This window comes from Stegastes partitus, unplaced genomic scaffold (genome assembly GCF_000690725.1).
Source record: "Stegastes partitus isolate 25-593 unplaced genomic scaffold, Stegastes_partitus-1.0.2 Scaffold591, whole genome shotgun sequence".
NCBI classification, from domain to species: Eukaryota; Metazoa; Chordata; class Actinopteri; family Pomacentridae; genus Stegastes; species Stegastes partitus.
Window position 1 is genome coordinate 30,082 of NW_007578322.1, and position 17,470 is coordinate 47,551.

At 41.0% G+C, this 17,470-nt stretch overlaps 1 protein-coding gene across 1 annotated transcript in view; it reads right to left on the minus strand.

Annotated features, from left to right (window-relative positions):
• The window catches only part of LOC103362648 (membrane-associated phosphatidylinositol transfer protein 3), a 108,449-nt gene that overhangs the window by 24,613 nt on the left and 66,366 nt on the right, over positions 1-17,470 (minus strand). The window contains exons 6-8 of the mRNA XM_008289056.1: positions 5,219-5,408; positions 3,385-3,507; positions 2,455-2,636 (exon numbers count right to left, since the gene is read on the minus strand). Coding sequence (XP_008287278.1) covers positions 2,455-2,636; positions 3,385-3,507; positions 5,219-5,408 — 495 coding nt within the window. The remainder of the gene's footprint in view (positions 1-2,454; positions 2,637-3,384; positions 3,508-5,218; positions 5,409-17,470) is intronic.

Below are 17,470 nucleotides of genomic sequence, written 5' to 3' on the forward strand. Positions count from 1 at the left end.
TGTTTATGATTCATTGGGTGTTGCTTATTGTGCCGTAGGGATGATTTTCATGTGCATGTTCTCCACTTCTGTAAATGGTTGACATGTTTATATGAGACATAATGAGCTCGAGCCTTTCACTGCAGCAGCAACCGATAGATGATGCCTCCATATTAAGCTTAAGTGTTGCTACTAGAATCCTGCCTAAGCATTAGTTAGTAGCTGTAACATACATAATCTTTTTCCCCCGTGCATTTTAGTCTAAATAAATCTGTACATGCTGACACATTTATGTGCATTTAGATGTTTAAGTGTTTTTCTTCACCTAAGAAATTAGTTCTCTTACTGTCTGTATTAGCATCGATGACTCTCTGTAGCTAAAACCAAATTGGAGAAAATGAAGTAATGTAAAATGCATTTGCACTTGCTGCACTGAGAACACCTTCCCAGGATTTCACAAGTGCAGAGTTATAAAAATTCACACCTGATCTCAAGGGCAATTTGCAATCAGATCCAAAGCAGACCAAGGTTCATGAGGAAACATGTAGAATTGGAAATTGAAAGCTGTCTGAGAGGGGATTCTGATGGGAAGGCTGCGAAAAAGGAGATTTAATAAGCCCTCCTGGTGACTGGGAATATCCACTGGGATTTGCAGAGGAAAAGAGCACACCCAGGAGTAGAGGTTACCGTCCAACACAGCCGAGCTCGAGCTTAATCGGGACTGTAACGAGAAGTGAGAGGTGAGAGGTGCACCCTCCTGAACTGTGTGGCACAGCTGTGAATTGATGGGATCCTATCTTCGCCGACTAAGCCGAGTAGAGCGTGTGATTCAGGATGGGAACACTGGTTGTTTGAAATGAGTCAACATGGCAGTTGTAACCCCCCCCCCACACCCGCCCTTGGCCCTCTCCAGCCCCCTCCGACCCAGCTAAATTCACCCGCAGTGCTCGGTTTCCCTCGCAAAGTGGCTGGCACTGGCACAAACAGGCTATTTATAGTCCAGCAGAGACAGGTAGGCAGGCAGGCCAGTCAAGCTGCAAATATTGATAAAAAGCAGGGGCGAGACGGGGCGGCACATTCCAGAAAAACCTGGATGAAGGCCGACGTGTAGCATCTGGGTCATCACTTGAACCCATTACAAAGGCATTACTGAATGACAAATGCTGCTTGATGGACAGAAACAGGCAGAATCTCTGACACCCACCGCTGATGTCTGATCTGCTCCTTTGTAGCGTTTATTTAAACTGAGTTTTGTTATATAGCAAAATGTAGCCCAGATGTTGCTTTTACATTTCCAGATGCATGGAGCTGTGTATGTATCAATTTATATTTAATCAAATTAAATTAATTTATATGGCACAATTAAAAACAACCTGACCTGACTAAAGTGTCGTACATGTTATCAGATAGACAGCGAAACAGCAAGACAATATAAAACTTGTACAATCAAAATAAAATAGCTTAAAAGAGAACCAATAAATATGAAATATAGGACCACAAAGAGCAGCCAAACGCCACCGATAACATGCATGTTTTGAGGTTTTTCTTCAAAATAAAAAATATGAAGAAAAAATGTTATATGATCAGTGATTTTTTTTCTTTTCTGGCTCTCCCACTTCACACTAAACGTACTTCTGCACCAACATATTATTTCCACATTGACGTGGCGACTTGGTGGACTGTGAATTTGTTTGATTGCACCTTCGCACCATTTGTGTATGAGCCTCCCTCTTTGTGCACCAAACACTGATGTTGGAGTCTGATTGCAATTCAGGTTTTTCTCTTGATGCATGCATGTGTTTGTGTGCTTCTTTGCTGCATGTGGGTGTAAAAGTAGGTATAAATGCATGAATGTGTGTTAAAGTATAAGGATGACTATGTGCGTGAAACAATAACAAAAATGCTGGTTTGCATTGAAGTCGTGCAAGATCTCGTCACAATATTTTATTTGCTGATCTGTCTAAGCTGTAGTTTATAGGGAGCTTAACAAAGCCTTTTCTTATTTGCAGTTTATTAACTGTGCATGTTGTGTATATTGGGACTTTCTCAGTATGTATAAGGGGTTAGAAGATTCTTAGGGGATAAAGTTCAGCGTCTGGATCAGATTTAGGTTATCTGAGGTGCAGTGGGGTGTAAAGTGAACAGCAGCGAGATTAGTTTTAGAGGTTAGGAAGCTCCTGTGAGACACTGAAGGGCCCTAAACACAGTCTGTGTATGTGAATAAAACCTTATTTCACTGTAAATGTAATGATATAGCAAGATATAATATATGTAATTATTTGTTTTGTTGGCTAATCCAGCAGCTACACCTGAAAAACCGATCCGACCTGGTCATTTACAACATCCCCTACAATCGAATACTAACGCACTAGAAATATTAACTGAAGATATATTTAAAATGCTTAAAACAGATCTTTATACATCATCATATGGATCATTCTTGTATGTGGGTTCTATTCATGCATGCTGCTCCACCTGGAGAAGAAGCTGTGCTGCCCCGTGGACGAAGTGTCTCCGTCGTACGAGTCGCTCTGCTTCCGGCTGAGCGGCGGGCCTCCCTGGCCCTCGTTGGGCACTGAGATGTCGATGTTGCTTTTGCTCAGCCTCTTGCTGGAGCTCAAACCTGAGCTGGAATCACCCAGGAGACCCGAGTTATCCTGAGAGAAAGGAGGAGGAGAACTTGGTATAAAAAAAAAAAAAAACCTGCAGTCACGACAGCATCAGGAAACTGCACACAATATGATGGAAGTTGATGCATTCTCCCAGTTGAACGTGGGAGGGGGGAAAAAAACTGCGTCCGAATCTATTAGATGTGATTTGAATTGCAAAGGGAAGGAGGGAGTCAGAGATAGGAAGTGGGGATTATGCATTAGAAGAAGGAGAAGGACAGAAGATAAGCTTCTTCAGCAGCACAAATGTTATGATGAATATGCGACATGAACACAACGGGAACTACTTAAAAAAAATAAAAATCAGCATAATCCAGATTCCTCGAAAATCAACCTCTGAAAATAAGATTAACTTCCACTGTGACTAGTCGCTTATTTACAGCATTCATGTAGGAGACTGCAGAAAAACACAGCATCAAGGACACTGCCACAGTGACATAAATAAAAGCCACATCTACCTAGAGGTGTTGCACAGGAAAAAAAAAACTCACTAAAAATAGAAATAGCTAAATTTTGTGTATATGCTTGTTTACTGGGGATGACAAGGACATTGCCACGGGTGAACATGCGCGCACTCGCAGTAATTAACTCCACTGTTGACAACAAGGTGCAAAGCAGGCATGTAATCTCGATTGTGTGCTCAATTGCGTATCGCCAGTAAGATTTCCTTTCAGCAGCTGTGAACGGTCCCCGCTCAGCCTCGTGTAGCATCACGGTGTTCTCCCCGAGCTCCTACCTTCAGGCTCTCGGTGCTGTTGTTCCTGCTGCTGTTGTTGGGGCTGCCAGGCCTCTGGTGGTTACTGAAGCACAAAGCGTCGAAGCAGAGCACACCTCCCACACAGTCGCCCATCAGGCATACCTGCTCGGAAAATGTAGGATTTAGAAAGCCTGTGCGTACGGTGCTTTCAGTCGGTGAAAGCCTCGGCGGGAGGATAATTGGATCGGTGTAGGAGCAGAGTTTGAAAAATTAGAAAATGACATGTTTGAGTGAGACACGAGGGCACAATGTTCACTGTGTCCAAACTGTATTTAAACAGGACATCGTATGTACTGATTATAAACTTTTTCAGCTTTTCTTACTGTACTGTTTTATCATTATTTACAATTAATGGCAACATTCTGCAGCAGCGAGCGTCTCCAAACATTATTTTTACTGCTGTGTTCCCATATTGTTTAATTACGAGCACCCGAGCGTGGAAAAAAAATGTGTCCTGCATCAGCCTTCATGCGGTAATTGTGGGCCAGGTGCATTGGGAATTTTCTGACAACTAAAATATCCTCCACTTGTTAACCAGAGCTACAGTGGGGTCAACAGTCTGCCGATGAAATAGCTGCATAACCGCAAACACTGGCAGACGCAGCAGCAAATGAAATCCCTTGGGAGGCTTCTCAGGATGCCTTTGTTTTCCTTTTGAATTTCTGCCTCTGTGTCTCATAAAGTTGCACATCAGCTGCACAAATGAACATTTCCATGAAGCATAAAGTGTAAATCCAGCATGCAAGTTGTCCTTTAACAGATATTCACTCTTTTTAGTTACTTTAAAATGGGCAAAATCCAGTTAGCTAGTCAATTAAAAACTCAAAAAAACCTGCTTATTTCAGGATTTTCTTTATGGTTTCAACGTTCTACATTGTACAACAACGCTGAAGTGAATGTGCTTTCTCTTGCTGAACAACCGCTTAATAGATCCGGTGTGACTACGGGGAGAGCAAATGTGCAAGGTTTCCTTGTTCTTGTCACTCTGCTGACGCTGTATTATTGCATTATTAGCATGCATGCTTATTTTAGTATGCTCCACATGACATGCAACCTGCTTACAGTTAGTCTGTCGTATGAAATTAGATCGCTGCTTTTCTGTGAAGTGTCAATCCACACTGTGTAATTAAAAATATGAAGTCTTGAAACAAAATCTAAACAGCTAATTAGAATAACGTTTCCTGTTAGGAGTGTAATTCGTACAGAAAATAGGGAGGAAATTTGTAGACACTAAGACGAGGAGCTTTGCATACAGTATCTACATACAACAGCAAACATCAAGGAATAATGGACATTGTTGTAATCACCTTTAACATAACGGGCCTGATTGTTGTGTTCTTTCTTGTTACTGTCTGTCTAATTAAGATGTTATTGACCACTGGCTCAAAATCACACCACAGCTGCCTAAGGGTAAAATAATATATTCACCACAGAAAAATAACAACATCCAGCGTTGGACGAAGCCGTCACACTTGTTGACCTGACTTTTAAGTTATATTTAGACCATGTCTTGTGTATCCGACGCCTAAATTCAACTCTGCTGTGAGCAGTCCTCTCACACATCATTGCCTCATTATGAAATGCAGCTTGTTACCAAGAGCCAAGTAGCTGTTATGTACAAGAGAAGAAAATGTGCTCCACTTAAACAATAGAGCTCCGGAGTCCTCTGAGGGCCTGAGCTCCCCACAGTCTCCACAGATTATGCAGCCCAATCAAAAGCAATCTTTGCTTCACTGACAGCCCATTATTCAGTGATGAGAGCCCCCCCCTCCCCTCTCCCCCTCCATTCTAGATAGAAGAAGCCACAACCGACCTGACCCGTGAATCCCTGGCCGTCTTCCGACTGCAGGAAGCTGCGGTAGACCTGATTGGCCCGGTCGATGACGGTCGCCACGGCATCCTGGTAGCGCGGGGAGACGATGGCGAGGAGGGGGAGGGCGGCCAGGGGCAGGTGGTCCACGCTGCTGGACACGCAGCTCTCATCGTAGCTGTACGGGTTCAGACTGGAGGTGCAGGAGAAGACGCACTTCGTCATCGTTTCATGTCTTAAAACAAATTTGTGTTTGATGTTTTCTGGCAACTCTTTAAAATGCTTGTTTTTTTTTTTTAGATTCTCCTGCGCAGTAAAGTCAACATGCTTAAAATTCATGATGTCTAAAATCAAAGCCTCAACAAGAAAAGAGCTCGTATTATGCTTCCCCTTCACCATCCGACATCTAATAATGCTTGTTCACGATGCACTCTATCTGATTTGAGGTCAGGCTTTTTCACAATGCTGCATATATATGTGTGTGTGTGTGTGTGTTAGAGAAATTGTGAGTACACAGGCGAAGACGACAAGAATAATATCCCATGGTATAAAAACACAAGCCTGAGCAACAGCACCGACAGCTTTGCATCTTTGCTCAAGTGCAGACAATAATGGATGAGGTGCTCACGTGTGTCACCGGCACACACGGCTAAAGCGAGACGCTTCATGTGACAACGTGGGGAAATGGTAAAGGATGGCGTCGCCCTGCACTGTCTCCTTGAGCAGCAACCCCGTCGCCATCCATCAGCTGCTCTGATTACAGGAAGAAGCAGCAATGCCACGCCAAGGCTGAAATATGTCACAAACCATCTCACCTCCACCAACGCGAGAAGGGCACAACCTCTGTGCGGGAAGGAGAGCTGCCAGGGGTCATGTAGCACATGAAAACTGACATAACATAACATTTGTACAGCAGGCAGACTCCTTTAGAGACAAAATTGGTCTCAACAGTTTTTTTTTTTTAAGTCAACAAATGCCATAAAAAGAGCACAACAATCAATCTGTCACTACTTTCCTAACTTCCCTGAACTCATAGCTCTCAGCTCCATGCATGTTCGCTGCTATGTTTTTCTATTTTATTGTCTAATATCACAAATTGACGAAAGAGAGCTTTATGAGCGATACAACAAATCCATCACACAGTGCAACAGTGTGTCCCTTTTTTTTCTTTTCTTTTTTTTTAATGTATCTGGATCCAGTATGGGCTGCACTATGGTTAGCACTGTTGCCTCGCAACCACAAGGTCGCCGGTTCGCGTCACGGTGGGGGAACTGGGACCTTTCTGCATGGAGTTTGCATGTTCTCTCTGGGTTCTTCCACCTACAGTCCAAAAACATGTTGAGGTTAACTGATGATTCTAAATTGTCCGTACGTGTGAATATGAGTGTGCTTGGTTGTCTGTCTCCAAGTGTAGCCCTGTGATAGACTGGTGACCTGTCCAGGGTGTCCCCTGCCTTCACCCTAAGCCAGCTGGGAGACTGAGACTCCAGCCCCCTGCAACCCTAATGAGGATTAAGTGGTGTATAGCTAGTGGATGGATGGATCCAGTATGTTTAATTAATAGTATCAGTATATACTAGTAGGGCTGAACAATTAATTGAAATAACTATTTGAAATTTCAACATGGCCACGTACAACATCCAAATCCAACTCAAAACTCATCAGTGAAGGTAAAATGTGTCACAATACGTCACTTTAAACGAAACATTACGGTGCTACAGAGATGTAACAACCTACAAATCACATTGAACAACCATTGTTTGTTTTGGGGAGCAAAAACTGCAATAAATGCACTGATTTTTTTCCCCCATGTTGTTCAATCTTATTTGTGTATCGTTTCACTGGATTGTTTATTGCCATGTATCATATATCATCTCTAACCTTAACCCTTTCAAGTCATTTTTAATTGTTAATTGACATCAGTTAACCCTGTAAACAGCAAAAACTGCCAGCATGTTTGGAATGTTATGCTTAAAAAATCCGTGAAATGACATCATTTATCAGCGTTGGAAACATCAGCTGATCAAATCACCGACTGACCGTCCTTGAACTCCTCAGAAGCAGGTCCTGTCGCCATTATTAAGTTTCTGCACACTTGCTTTTTTTTGCATGCCTGAGTAGCCTCTCTTTAAATAAAACCTTCTACAGATAATGCTGTAATTTGTTTTAGTAATTTGCACTGTGTTTTAGTAGAAGTAAAATAACAATGGGGCTGATGTGAATATAAACACATTCTGGACCAATCTCTCTACTGAGCACTCACAGATTAAATTATTATGTGTTTTCCAATATTATCTGACTAAGTTATTAAAAATGTATTTGTCAAAATACTTGAGAAGTTCTTGTTGTTCACTGACTGTGACTGCTGTTTACTTGATTGTCTAAACTGGCTGTGACTGTGTAAATATCTCATTATATTCCTATAAGCACTTCAAATCCAAATGCAACTTTGAAAATTTGAGTTTTGATTTAGAAAACATCATCTAGCTCCGTTACTGTCCCCTCCTTCTAATTAAAGACAGGATTCTGTAACGATGACAAAACACTCTGCTGCAGATTTTGAGAAATCTGCTGGAAAGAAATGAGCTTTAGGTGTGATTGTTGTGCTTCCAGCAGCACAGCATTCAGCACAATCCCCGGCGCCACATCAAAGCAGTGACAGATCTGTGTTGGAGGGCAAGTATTTACATCAGCCTCTTGTGTAGGTAGATTAACACATCGACAAAAACATGTGAAAACTGAACTGGCAAACTCACCTTCTCAAGAAATGGTTGGTTGAATGTTTCTGCTTTTTTTAAAAAGCCACATAAAAACACAGAGAACTACTTGACACCAAAGTTTTGCTGCAGCCCAAAGTGCAGCCCCTCTCCGAATCCAGCAAAGTGAAGTTCAGGGCAAATCGGCAAAATATCAAGCGGACGCAGGTGACAAAACAAAGGGTGCGAGACCAAGAAAATGCCAACCTGTTGTCATGTGCGATGAAGTGTCACAAAAACAGAGTCGCCTGAGGGGGATACTGGGGAAATATAAGTAGGAAGCAGAGAATATTTAACCCAAGTCAGAAAATCCCTCCTTTGTTTATGTCTTTATGTAGTCGGAAGGAAAAGGTGAACAGCGAGCTTAACTGAGCTCAACTCCTCCATGTCTGTGCAAATAACATGCAGCTTTTACTGCTACTGTGAACACAAGCAGGAGATTAGTTAAATCCTCAGTCCATCTCCCATTTAGATGCACGCAGTCAAAGTTATCGAATGAATAATATGCGCTTCAGTAAAAGCAGTTTGTCTGAGCAGAACTAAAACAGAGTACGCACTACTTTTGCTTATTATTTTACAGATTTTTTTTTTTTGGGAAATTCACAAAAATATCAATTCAATTAGAAAAATAAAGTGTGAATTTGCATGTCCAATGTAAAACATTATTAAAAACCTGTAACTGTGAGTAACCTAAAAATTTCTATTTCAGACTTCAAGAAATCCTTTATATTAAATAGATTAAACTGTTAAATTCAACTTGAATGCCATAAATATATTTATTTCTATTAGTACTAGTTCTATTAGTATTGGTTCTTTTGTTAAATGAGAGATATTTTGTATAATTACAGAAATTTTCAAAACAAAAATGTAAAATCAATGTCTTTTTCATCAGTAGCGTATCTCTATTTGTATTGTGAATGATATAATTATATATATTATTCTTATTACAGGATATTGCATTGTGTTCACACATGTAAACATCCTTCATTATCAATTCATGCACAGCAAGTTTGCACAAGTTTGCACAAGTCTGCTTCTTTTCCAGTGTAAATATTGTATATGTTTTTTTCATTTTATTGCATATTTTTGTCATCTTGTGTATATACTCATTTTTATTACCTAATTATTGTTATTTCCTAACACTTCTTTTCTATATTTTATGGATGCTGCTGTGGCATGTAAATTTCCCCCAATGAGGGATCAATAAAAAAATATTCTATTCTATTCTATTCTATTCTATTCTATTCTATTCTTATTCCTATTCTATTCTATTCTATTCTATTCTATGAAAAAGCCAAAACTAAATACATAAATAAATACATGACTTGTGTAAAATCAGAATTCATTCATTCTTTGACAGAAATTTGCTCTGTTTTTGTGAGATAGACTTTTTTTTCTTAACTGACTAGTTTTTTGTTTGTTTGTTTTTACCATAAAAGTGTCTGTTACATATGCCACTGAAATACAGAAACTCTATCCTAAGTCATCCTGGCTTGCGGTGGTCGGTAATCATTAAGTGTCACTGAAGACTTTGTCGTAGTGCTCCTTGACTAGCTAAATACTGTGAGTGTCTACTATCTAGGAAAACGGTATCAGTCTACTGAATATTAAATGACTCGCTGCCATCGTCCTGATTAATGTTGTTTATTTCGTGCTTTGTTTTGAAGGCCTTACCTACATAATAACTGTTATAACTGGATGAACACATAAATGTGGCAGGAAAAAATGATGGAAATAAATGTACCTTACAGAAATAATATAACTCACTCAGATGAACAGCTAGTATTATTTTTAAACGTTCAAGTGGGCACAATGCATTTACCAATTTCATGGTCACTGACAAAATTACTGAATGGAGGCAGAGAAAATGTGCCCATCAGCATCAGCAGCAGCAGCAGCAGCAGTGTTGTTGCACTCAGTCTGTTCCAGCTCAACCTGTGCTGTAATGCTTAGAGAGAGTTAATTTTGAAGTTTAATTAATGTTAGCATGTTTAGCCTGTTCTGTAACCTTTAAAAATCATGCTTTTGGTTCGGGTCTGTAGTCTCAGCGATGGCAGCGCTCTGCTATTCAAGCTGCTAATAAAGAGTCCCAGCGCAGGATGTGGCCCTGATATGTAGCTGTCAGTAGAAAGGCAGATCATCTCTTCAAAGACTGTTTGCTTCTGCAAGTGTTAACTCTGCAGAGTGTGAACTATGCTCTCGAGGGCAGCGTTTCGAGACAGCTTCTACTCTTTTAAGCTGCCTCGGTGCAGATTTGTAGGAAAAATAGGAACCCTTTGTAATATATTCTGTGCCGCTAGAACCGTACTTTGCGCAGCTATTTGCATAACAACAATGTCACTCCGTCTACAGAAGCTGCTGTGTGAAACATTCAGCTCAGGCAACTCCAGCACTCGATGCGGAAAGAAAAAATGCCCCGTCAAATTTGTGGCCAAAGTTTTGAGATAGCAAAAGTGGCTGAAAGGGCAGTGAGTGAATTTCACTTGATGAGATAAAATAAGTCAGTCTGTCTTGATAAAATAAGAAGTAAGATCAAAAAGAGTCATTTAGAGCTAGTTGAGGGTAGTTATTGCAGAAGCAGCTCACGGATAGTCACGGCCCTTTAATGCAGTTGAAAACAAGTCAAAGCTGAAGTTGCTAATCAGTAGGACACGTCCTTAGAAAGCACTAGATAATAAATGTATACTAAAAACAGGAGCAACTGGGGGCTTACATTTTTAAATACAACATTATTACACTTAGTTATCTCTCTTGGAATGAAATACCATCAGGTCACCTCATGATTTAAAGCAAACTTGTTGCTTATACTGATCTTTGGAGGTGAGAAATCCCAGCTAAGTTCTGCTGTGAGTTGGGTCCAATCTTTGTATTCGCTGGGCCGTGATCTTATTAGGTTCTTGTTAACATCTGTTCCTCTCTCACACTCCCCCAAAAACAACGCACACTTGCTCACTGAGAGCTGCAACAAAAGTTCCACTTAGTATTCCGAACACAACTCTCCCTCTGAGCAGGGTTCACAAGTCGCAGGACAGGAACAGAGGTTTAACACCTGCTGCACCGCTCGACAAATGTCAGGTGAGCCGCTCATTATTTGCGTTGCATAATTGCCTGATTATGCAAGCGCTCGTTAGTATGATTAGCGCGGAGCAGCCGCTGTTTTACATTCGAAAGAGTGCGCAAAAGTGATTTGTTTGTTTGTGTATGCATGTGCATGAGCTAAACAGTTCTCTGGTTTATTCGTGGTGGCAGTTTGACGGGAAAACGTCCTCGAGGGCTGCAGGTTATTCTCTATCCTGCATCGGCCGTGCTAATTAATCTCAGGCATTAATATCTTTGTCTGTACAAACATGTGCTTTGGAAAGGCTCCACCGAAACCATCCCATCTGCATTTAATGGCTACAATTAATCTTAAGAGTCCTAACTGTAATTTGCTCTGCAGTACTGATGATCACAAAGTAGCAGCAAACTATTTGGACTGAGAAACACTGACGCAGATGGTGCTCCGTAATCTGGAGTCCTGTAGATTTACTTTCTTAATGGCTAACTTGACATCCATCAACCAGCAAAGAGACAGCAGATAATTCGGATGTGCCACTTGGGAGGCTTTTGGCTCCTCAAAAGAGACACATCCACCGATCGCTGAGTGGCAGAGGAGTGCGCCTCGCGTCACCGTGACGAGCCTGCCCCCATTATTTCAAGATATGAGTCATTCGCTCATGAGCGTCAGCGTTTACCTAGTTCATGTCTCTCTGCTCACAGTAATAAAATGCAAGTGATATTAACTGATAAAACAGAGAGGTCATACTGACGGGTCACTGAAGCACATGTCTTTGCAAGGCTCCAAAAAATAGGAGAAAAAAGCCTCTTTTGCAGCTTTGTTGCGGACGTCATTCGACTTTAGATCAGCAGTGAGGTTACCCTTTATCTCTGAACCGAGACAGCTTTTTCCTTTATTGCTTTGTGATTACTATGTTAATTTTTCTACAAAAACACTGCCAGAGATGAACTCAGTGACACCTAAAGGCAGTGTAATTACACTGTTCTATAGTGGGACAACTCTTCCTCAAGGTTTGGTAATGTGATGATGAAGAGACGCATTAACAACAGCGGGGAGAAAAGATAAAGCCAAGTGAGCTGATAAAACCTCCAATCAGTCTCATCTCATGCTGCACAACCTTGAAATAGTCTATTATGCTGCCCCTGCCACCCTCTCGCCTGTCGCCATATAATAGCAAACTAAAAAACTCTGAAGTCCGTCAGATTCCTGCTTAATTGCTTCCCCCGTTTGCTAATGGCTGGCTGAGTGCCGCACAACGTTTGCACAATTAACACCAACAGCAGAGGCCCTCTGCAGAGGCTCCTTAATTAGGGAGAGGGTCTAGAAATAGTAGCGGCATGTCCCCAGCACCAGTGGCCAGAATAATGAGCCTCTACCTCCATGACCTCAGGTCAATCGCTGTGGAAACAGACATGTAGACTTCCTCCTCGTCCGGCTTCACTTTCCTAGACAGAAGACTGATCGTGAAAAATGACACTGACTCTGCTGAAATAGAATTCCATTACATTTCTCTCTCCCGCTGCTCAGATGAAGTTTTTAATAGCTGAAATGTTTATTTCTCCTCAAACTGTGACAGCAGTGGCTGCTGGATGTAGAGGAAATCAATTTAGAAACCTTTTCCCTGTTGCCATTAATTGGATGTGCTACGGTGCAATAATACACGTTCAGCGCTCTTTTTTTCCGACTGTTGCTGTGTGGGATGTATTTGTGCAAGTGTGTTTATGGATTACACGTGTGTGTTTTTTTGTTGTTTTTTTTTCACGCTCAGTTCCTAGCCGGCGCTGTCAGGTACATTCATTAGCAGACAGAGCTAATAATGAGCGCTCGGAGTCCCTGAGGGCACAGTAGGCCTTCTCCACACACAGCAACGGGGACAACACAAGCTGAAAAACATACTCATTCTCTATGGGGATCTCCTACATGAGGAATTATCAAGCACTGAGTCCAATGTGGTTTGTTTATGTGAAAGTTTCTCTTTGAGGTGCTAAGAGGTTTTGCCACCTCTCTTCCATGGTGTGATTTTCAGCCAAGCTGTTACCCAGAATGAGAGCAAATTACCCACACAGCAGCAATTCCTTTCCGTGCGGCTGCCTGTTCCTCGGATGTTTATGTTGGCATGCAAATAAATGAGTCTCCGCACACCCACAAGTCCAACACTGTCATTAGAGCAAACACTGTTAACTGACAAAAGTGTAGTTGAATAAGTGTTGTGTTTGTCGGCGTGTGGGCGTGTATGAATGCCTACTGACTGCGCATATTGCGAGAGTATGTTCAGGACCGGGAGCCATCTGGGCTTAAGGAGGTTTTTCCTTAATTCCACTGAAGAGCGAAAACACACATTTGCTTCTCATTGTTTTCAACTAGCCGATTAGCTGCATAAAGAGTCCACCAAGTATAGAAATGAGGGCAACACGTACATGTTAGAGAGATTTATATGTATACGTGGTTTGACGAGTAACCAGAAATGTCAGGACACACACATGCCAAAGTAAGTGTCATTATTTGTCTGAACCACAACCAGCATCTGGCCATTTTGTGCTAATTTCTTTGACCTACTGTGGGCTCATCTTTGCAACAGAAAGTCCTGCACCTCTATGGAAACAACACAACCATGGCTGAGCTCAAAAAGGCCTTTTGTGCAGAATGAAACTGTTGACAAAAACCTGGAATCAACACATACAACAGTTGTCCAAAGTGCACACAGCTTTTACCAATATCGGGGGTAAACTGTGACCATGTTTTACGACTCACATTCCCAGATTGTTTCCATTCTTGTCTCCTATCTGCTCTGTGTAAACACAACCTGCAGTTCAGCCAAAAAAGTCCCAGAATCATTGTCACATGGCCGTTGGTCGCAGCTGAGTCAACAACGGCTTCCTGGTTGTGCAGAGGAGAGCACAATCTTGTGGTTTTTACAGAATCTGGTCAGACAACATGATTTATTTCTGGCCTTTTTTTAAAAAAAAAACGAGACATGAATGAGACAGAATAAATGGATTTTGATCAAATATTACAATTCTAGGCTTAGGGTTAGTTCTGTTTTCCGACACATGATTGATTCAAGACGATTGATTTAGAAAGTTAAAAATCAGGCAATTCTTTCTGTTTTTACAGGTTCTGATAAACTAAAGTAATTTACAGGGGATATTTTTAAACATACTACATCTTAAAACCCACTGGGAGGATTTTTGAGTTCGACAAGTTAAAAACTATGTAATCATTATGAGCATGCAGTAGAGTCCAGTGACAGGTTTGTTTTGCAGCTGTGAGATGCGCTTAGCCCGTATTTTGGTTACAGTTTTTAACTGAATTTTCGGACTATTGAGCACACCTAAACAAATTTTGTACATATACAGGCCGTACTTGTCTATAAGCCGGAGGTATCCACGTTGTAACATGAGATATTTACACAGAATTATTTTTTTAACTTTTAATTAAATACGTACTGGTAACATACACAGATACGTACCATAAATGCTTTCTTCCAAACAGTGCCTGTAACACGGCTGGGTAAGAAAATAAAAAACTACAGTATCCTACCAGGAAAAGTCATTGATCGCTATCTTCATCTTCCTCCTGCTCACCAAAACCACTAAAGTCGTCTTCTTCAGTGTTGGAATTGAACAGCCTCAGAATTACTTGTTCACACACTTCCTCAGTCATCAATAAATAAAGGTATTTAAAAAATGTAGTTATCTGGTTCAGGACTGTTGTTCATGTTATATATTTATGGAAAAAAGTCTAGTCAGGAAATAGAAATGTAAAGACTTTTCTAACATAATTCATGAATACACTGAAAGACACGAATAAACAAAAGCAGACAACATATACAGTAGCCTACCAGGATTATTATCGGAATATAATGAGTTCATGTAATGCTTTGATGTCACCTAATGTACTATTTAAAGGTTATGTATATGTTATATAGTCTAGTCCTGTAAAGTACTACTCTTTAACAGAATTCACAAAATCAAGGAATGTCCTGATGGAACGGATCCTCGTTTAACTAATACATGACTATTAGATCTAGTAAGTGCACTAAATTCATACAAAATAAACTAATCAAATTAATATTGGACTAATAGATCTTTGCCTTTTAAACAGCCTCAATTGGTGCACATGTTTTTTTTGTTGTTTTTTTTTTAATTACTTGGCATGTAGATCGTTCCAAGCGTCTTCCAGTTTTTCTGTGGATTCAGTCTCTCTCAGTGGTTTCATGTAATCCCAGCCTGACTCCGTGATGTTGACATCAGGGCTCTGCTGGGGCTGAACCATCTGCTGCAGAGCTCCTTCTTGTCGCAGACGACGGTTCTGTATGACTGACTGCATGTTCTGGTTGTTGTTGTTGTGTTTTTCGTGTGCTGCAGAATGAATCCGGGACGATCAGACGCCTCCCTGATGGTTCTGTGTGATGGATGAGAATCTTAAAGTGCCTGAAGCTTCTTCTGTTTTTTTCTACATTTTGACCACTTTAGTAATTTACTGCATTAAAGGGGTGTAATGGTCCTCTCTGGTCATTGATTAAACCTCTAAAAACTAGTCTCTGTGTATCAAATCTACATATTCAGGAGTCTTTTCCACTAATATATTACCCTGTTCTGCTGTTAGGTGCAATTCTTCAGCATTGCTCTCTTTAGAACATGCAGATCTATGAAGGCCCTGTCGTTGTCTATATACAACCCATTTGTCCACCGTTCGCTGCAGCTGTAGCACACCAGCTCATCTACGAATCTGCTCAAGCACTGTCAAACTCCTCTGCAGTACTGTGGGAGAACTTAAGCCATACATGTCTGAATCAGAAAGAGGAAAAATGATAGAGAAAATCCCTCAATGCAAGCTGAAAGAATTGGTTCCCGAGGAAGTCTGAATTTGTGTTTTTGAGACTGTCAACAGCTTCAAGATGGAAAAACGTTTAGCCGTGGCGCTGACTGCCTACTTTGTTGGTGATATATCTCCTGGTATATAGAAAACACCATATGGACACGTCCACAAGGTAGAAAATTGGCTTTTCACCAGAGGAGAGGGTTTTAGGATAATACGCTGGTACTTTTCTTATGTATTTTTAATTAAAATCTTAATTAAGCTTAAGCCCCCTCTTGTCATGATAGCAAACTCTTTTTGAGAAGCAATTCAATCATGATAATAGACAAATAAAACCTCCTGCAGGAAAAGCAATGCCAACATAACAATTATAGATCCAGTAAATAATGGGGGATAAATTTACAACACATTGCTAAACTTGTCCGGCACTGGTTGGTTTGTGCATTTATTTGACTGTTTTATTTAATCATTTATTTATTTACAAATCGGTCCGTAGGTACACTGAGTTTTAGTATGAATGAGGCTCTTGATAGGCAAAATTTCATGCATGTCTGATGTCTGTATGCGTTTACGAGTGATGCGCCGATAACTCAGCCCTGCTCAACTCCAATGGGAAATAGCTGATTTTAATATTTTATCTCGGGATGCAGTTAAAGCCAAGCGGACGTCAAGCGGACGTCAAGCGGACGTCAAGCTGCCTGCGCGGCTACTCAAATCTCTCTGCACCCATCGCGCTTCCAGTCGCCGCTTGGCTACCGCGGACATCAATCACGACACAAGACAGAAGGCTCGACTTGACTGCCAAACACATCCTCTGAGCCACAATGATTAGTGACAATTCAGACAAAAACATCCTCAGCATATAATTGGAGAGTGGCGAAGACTAAGCAATGCTGTCAGAGATAAAACTGGTGACCACTGGGACATGTGACATTAAATGTAAAGTGAATTCATTAGTTTCGCTTAAGCAGCTCCGTGCACAGGCAGCAGTCAAGACTGAAAGAAGAAAAAAAAAGAAAACAGATGAAGACAATCAGGTTTTTTTTTTATCTTAGAAATATCTGCCAGCCAAGGAAGGAATTACTTTACTCAGACTATTGCAAAGAATAAGACCTGTGAGGTTTAACGGAGATAATGCTGTATAATTTATCACGAGGGAAGACTCATCTGCTGACTGCTGATGATCACTGAGCTACTATCACGACATCCAAAATTAACTCCCACTTTGAAATTGATGCCACAAATGAAACCTGAATACAAAGTAACTGTATCTAATTAGCCAAACAGATCATTGCAGACTTTCCTCGCGGAGGCCTCAGGATCAGTGGAAACCGTATAATGTCATTTAGGCATTAATTTTGTCCACTAAGGAGCCACCTCTAGTACTAAAGGGGCGAATTAACAATTAAAAACAAGCGCATTTAGAAAGGTTAGGAGTTTAATATTCCACACTGGCCACATTGTCGCGAGGGTTGAGGAATACCCTCTGCATACTAATTAACAGTGCACTGTCCGTTTAGTGGGCTTTGGTCAATGTGTTTTCTCAATTAACCTTCACCATGTTAGCAAACAGGGCTTTTTTCTTTTTTTGCATCTATGTGTTAATTTCAGCAGCAGGCA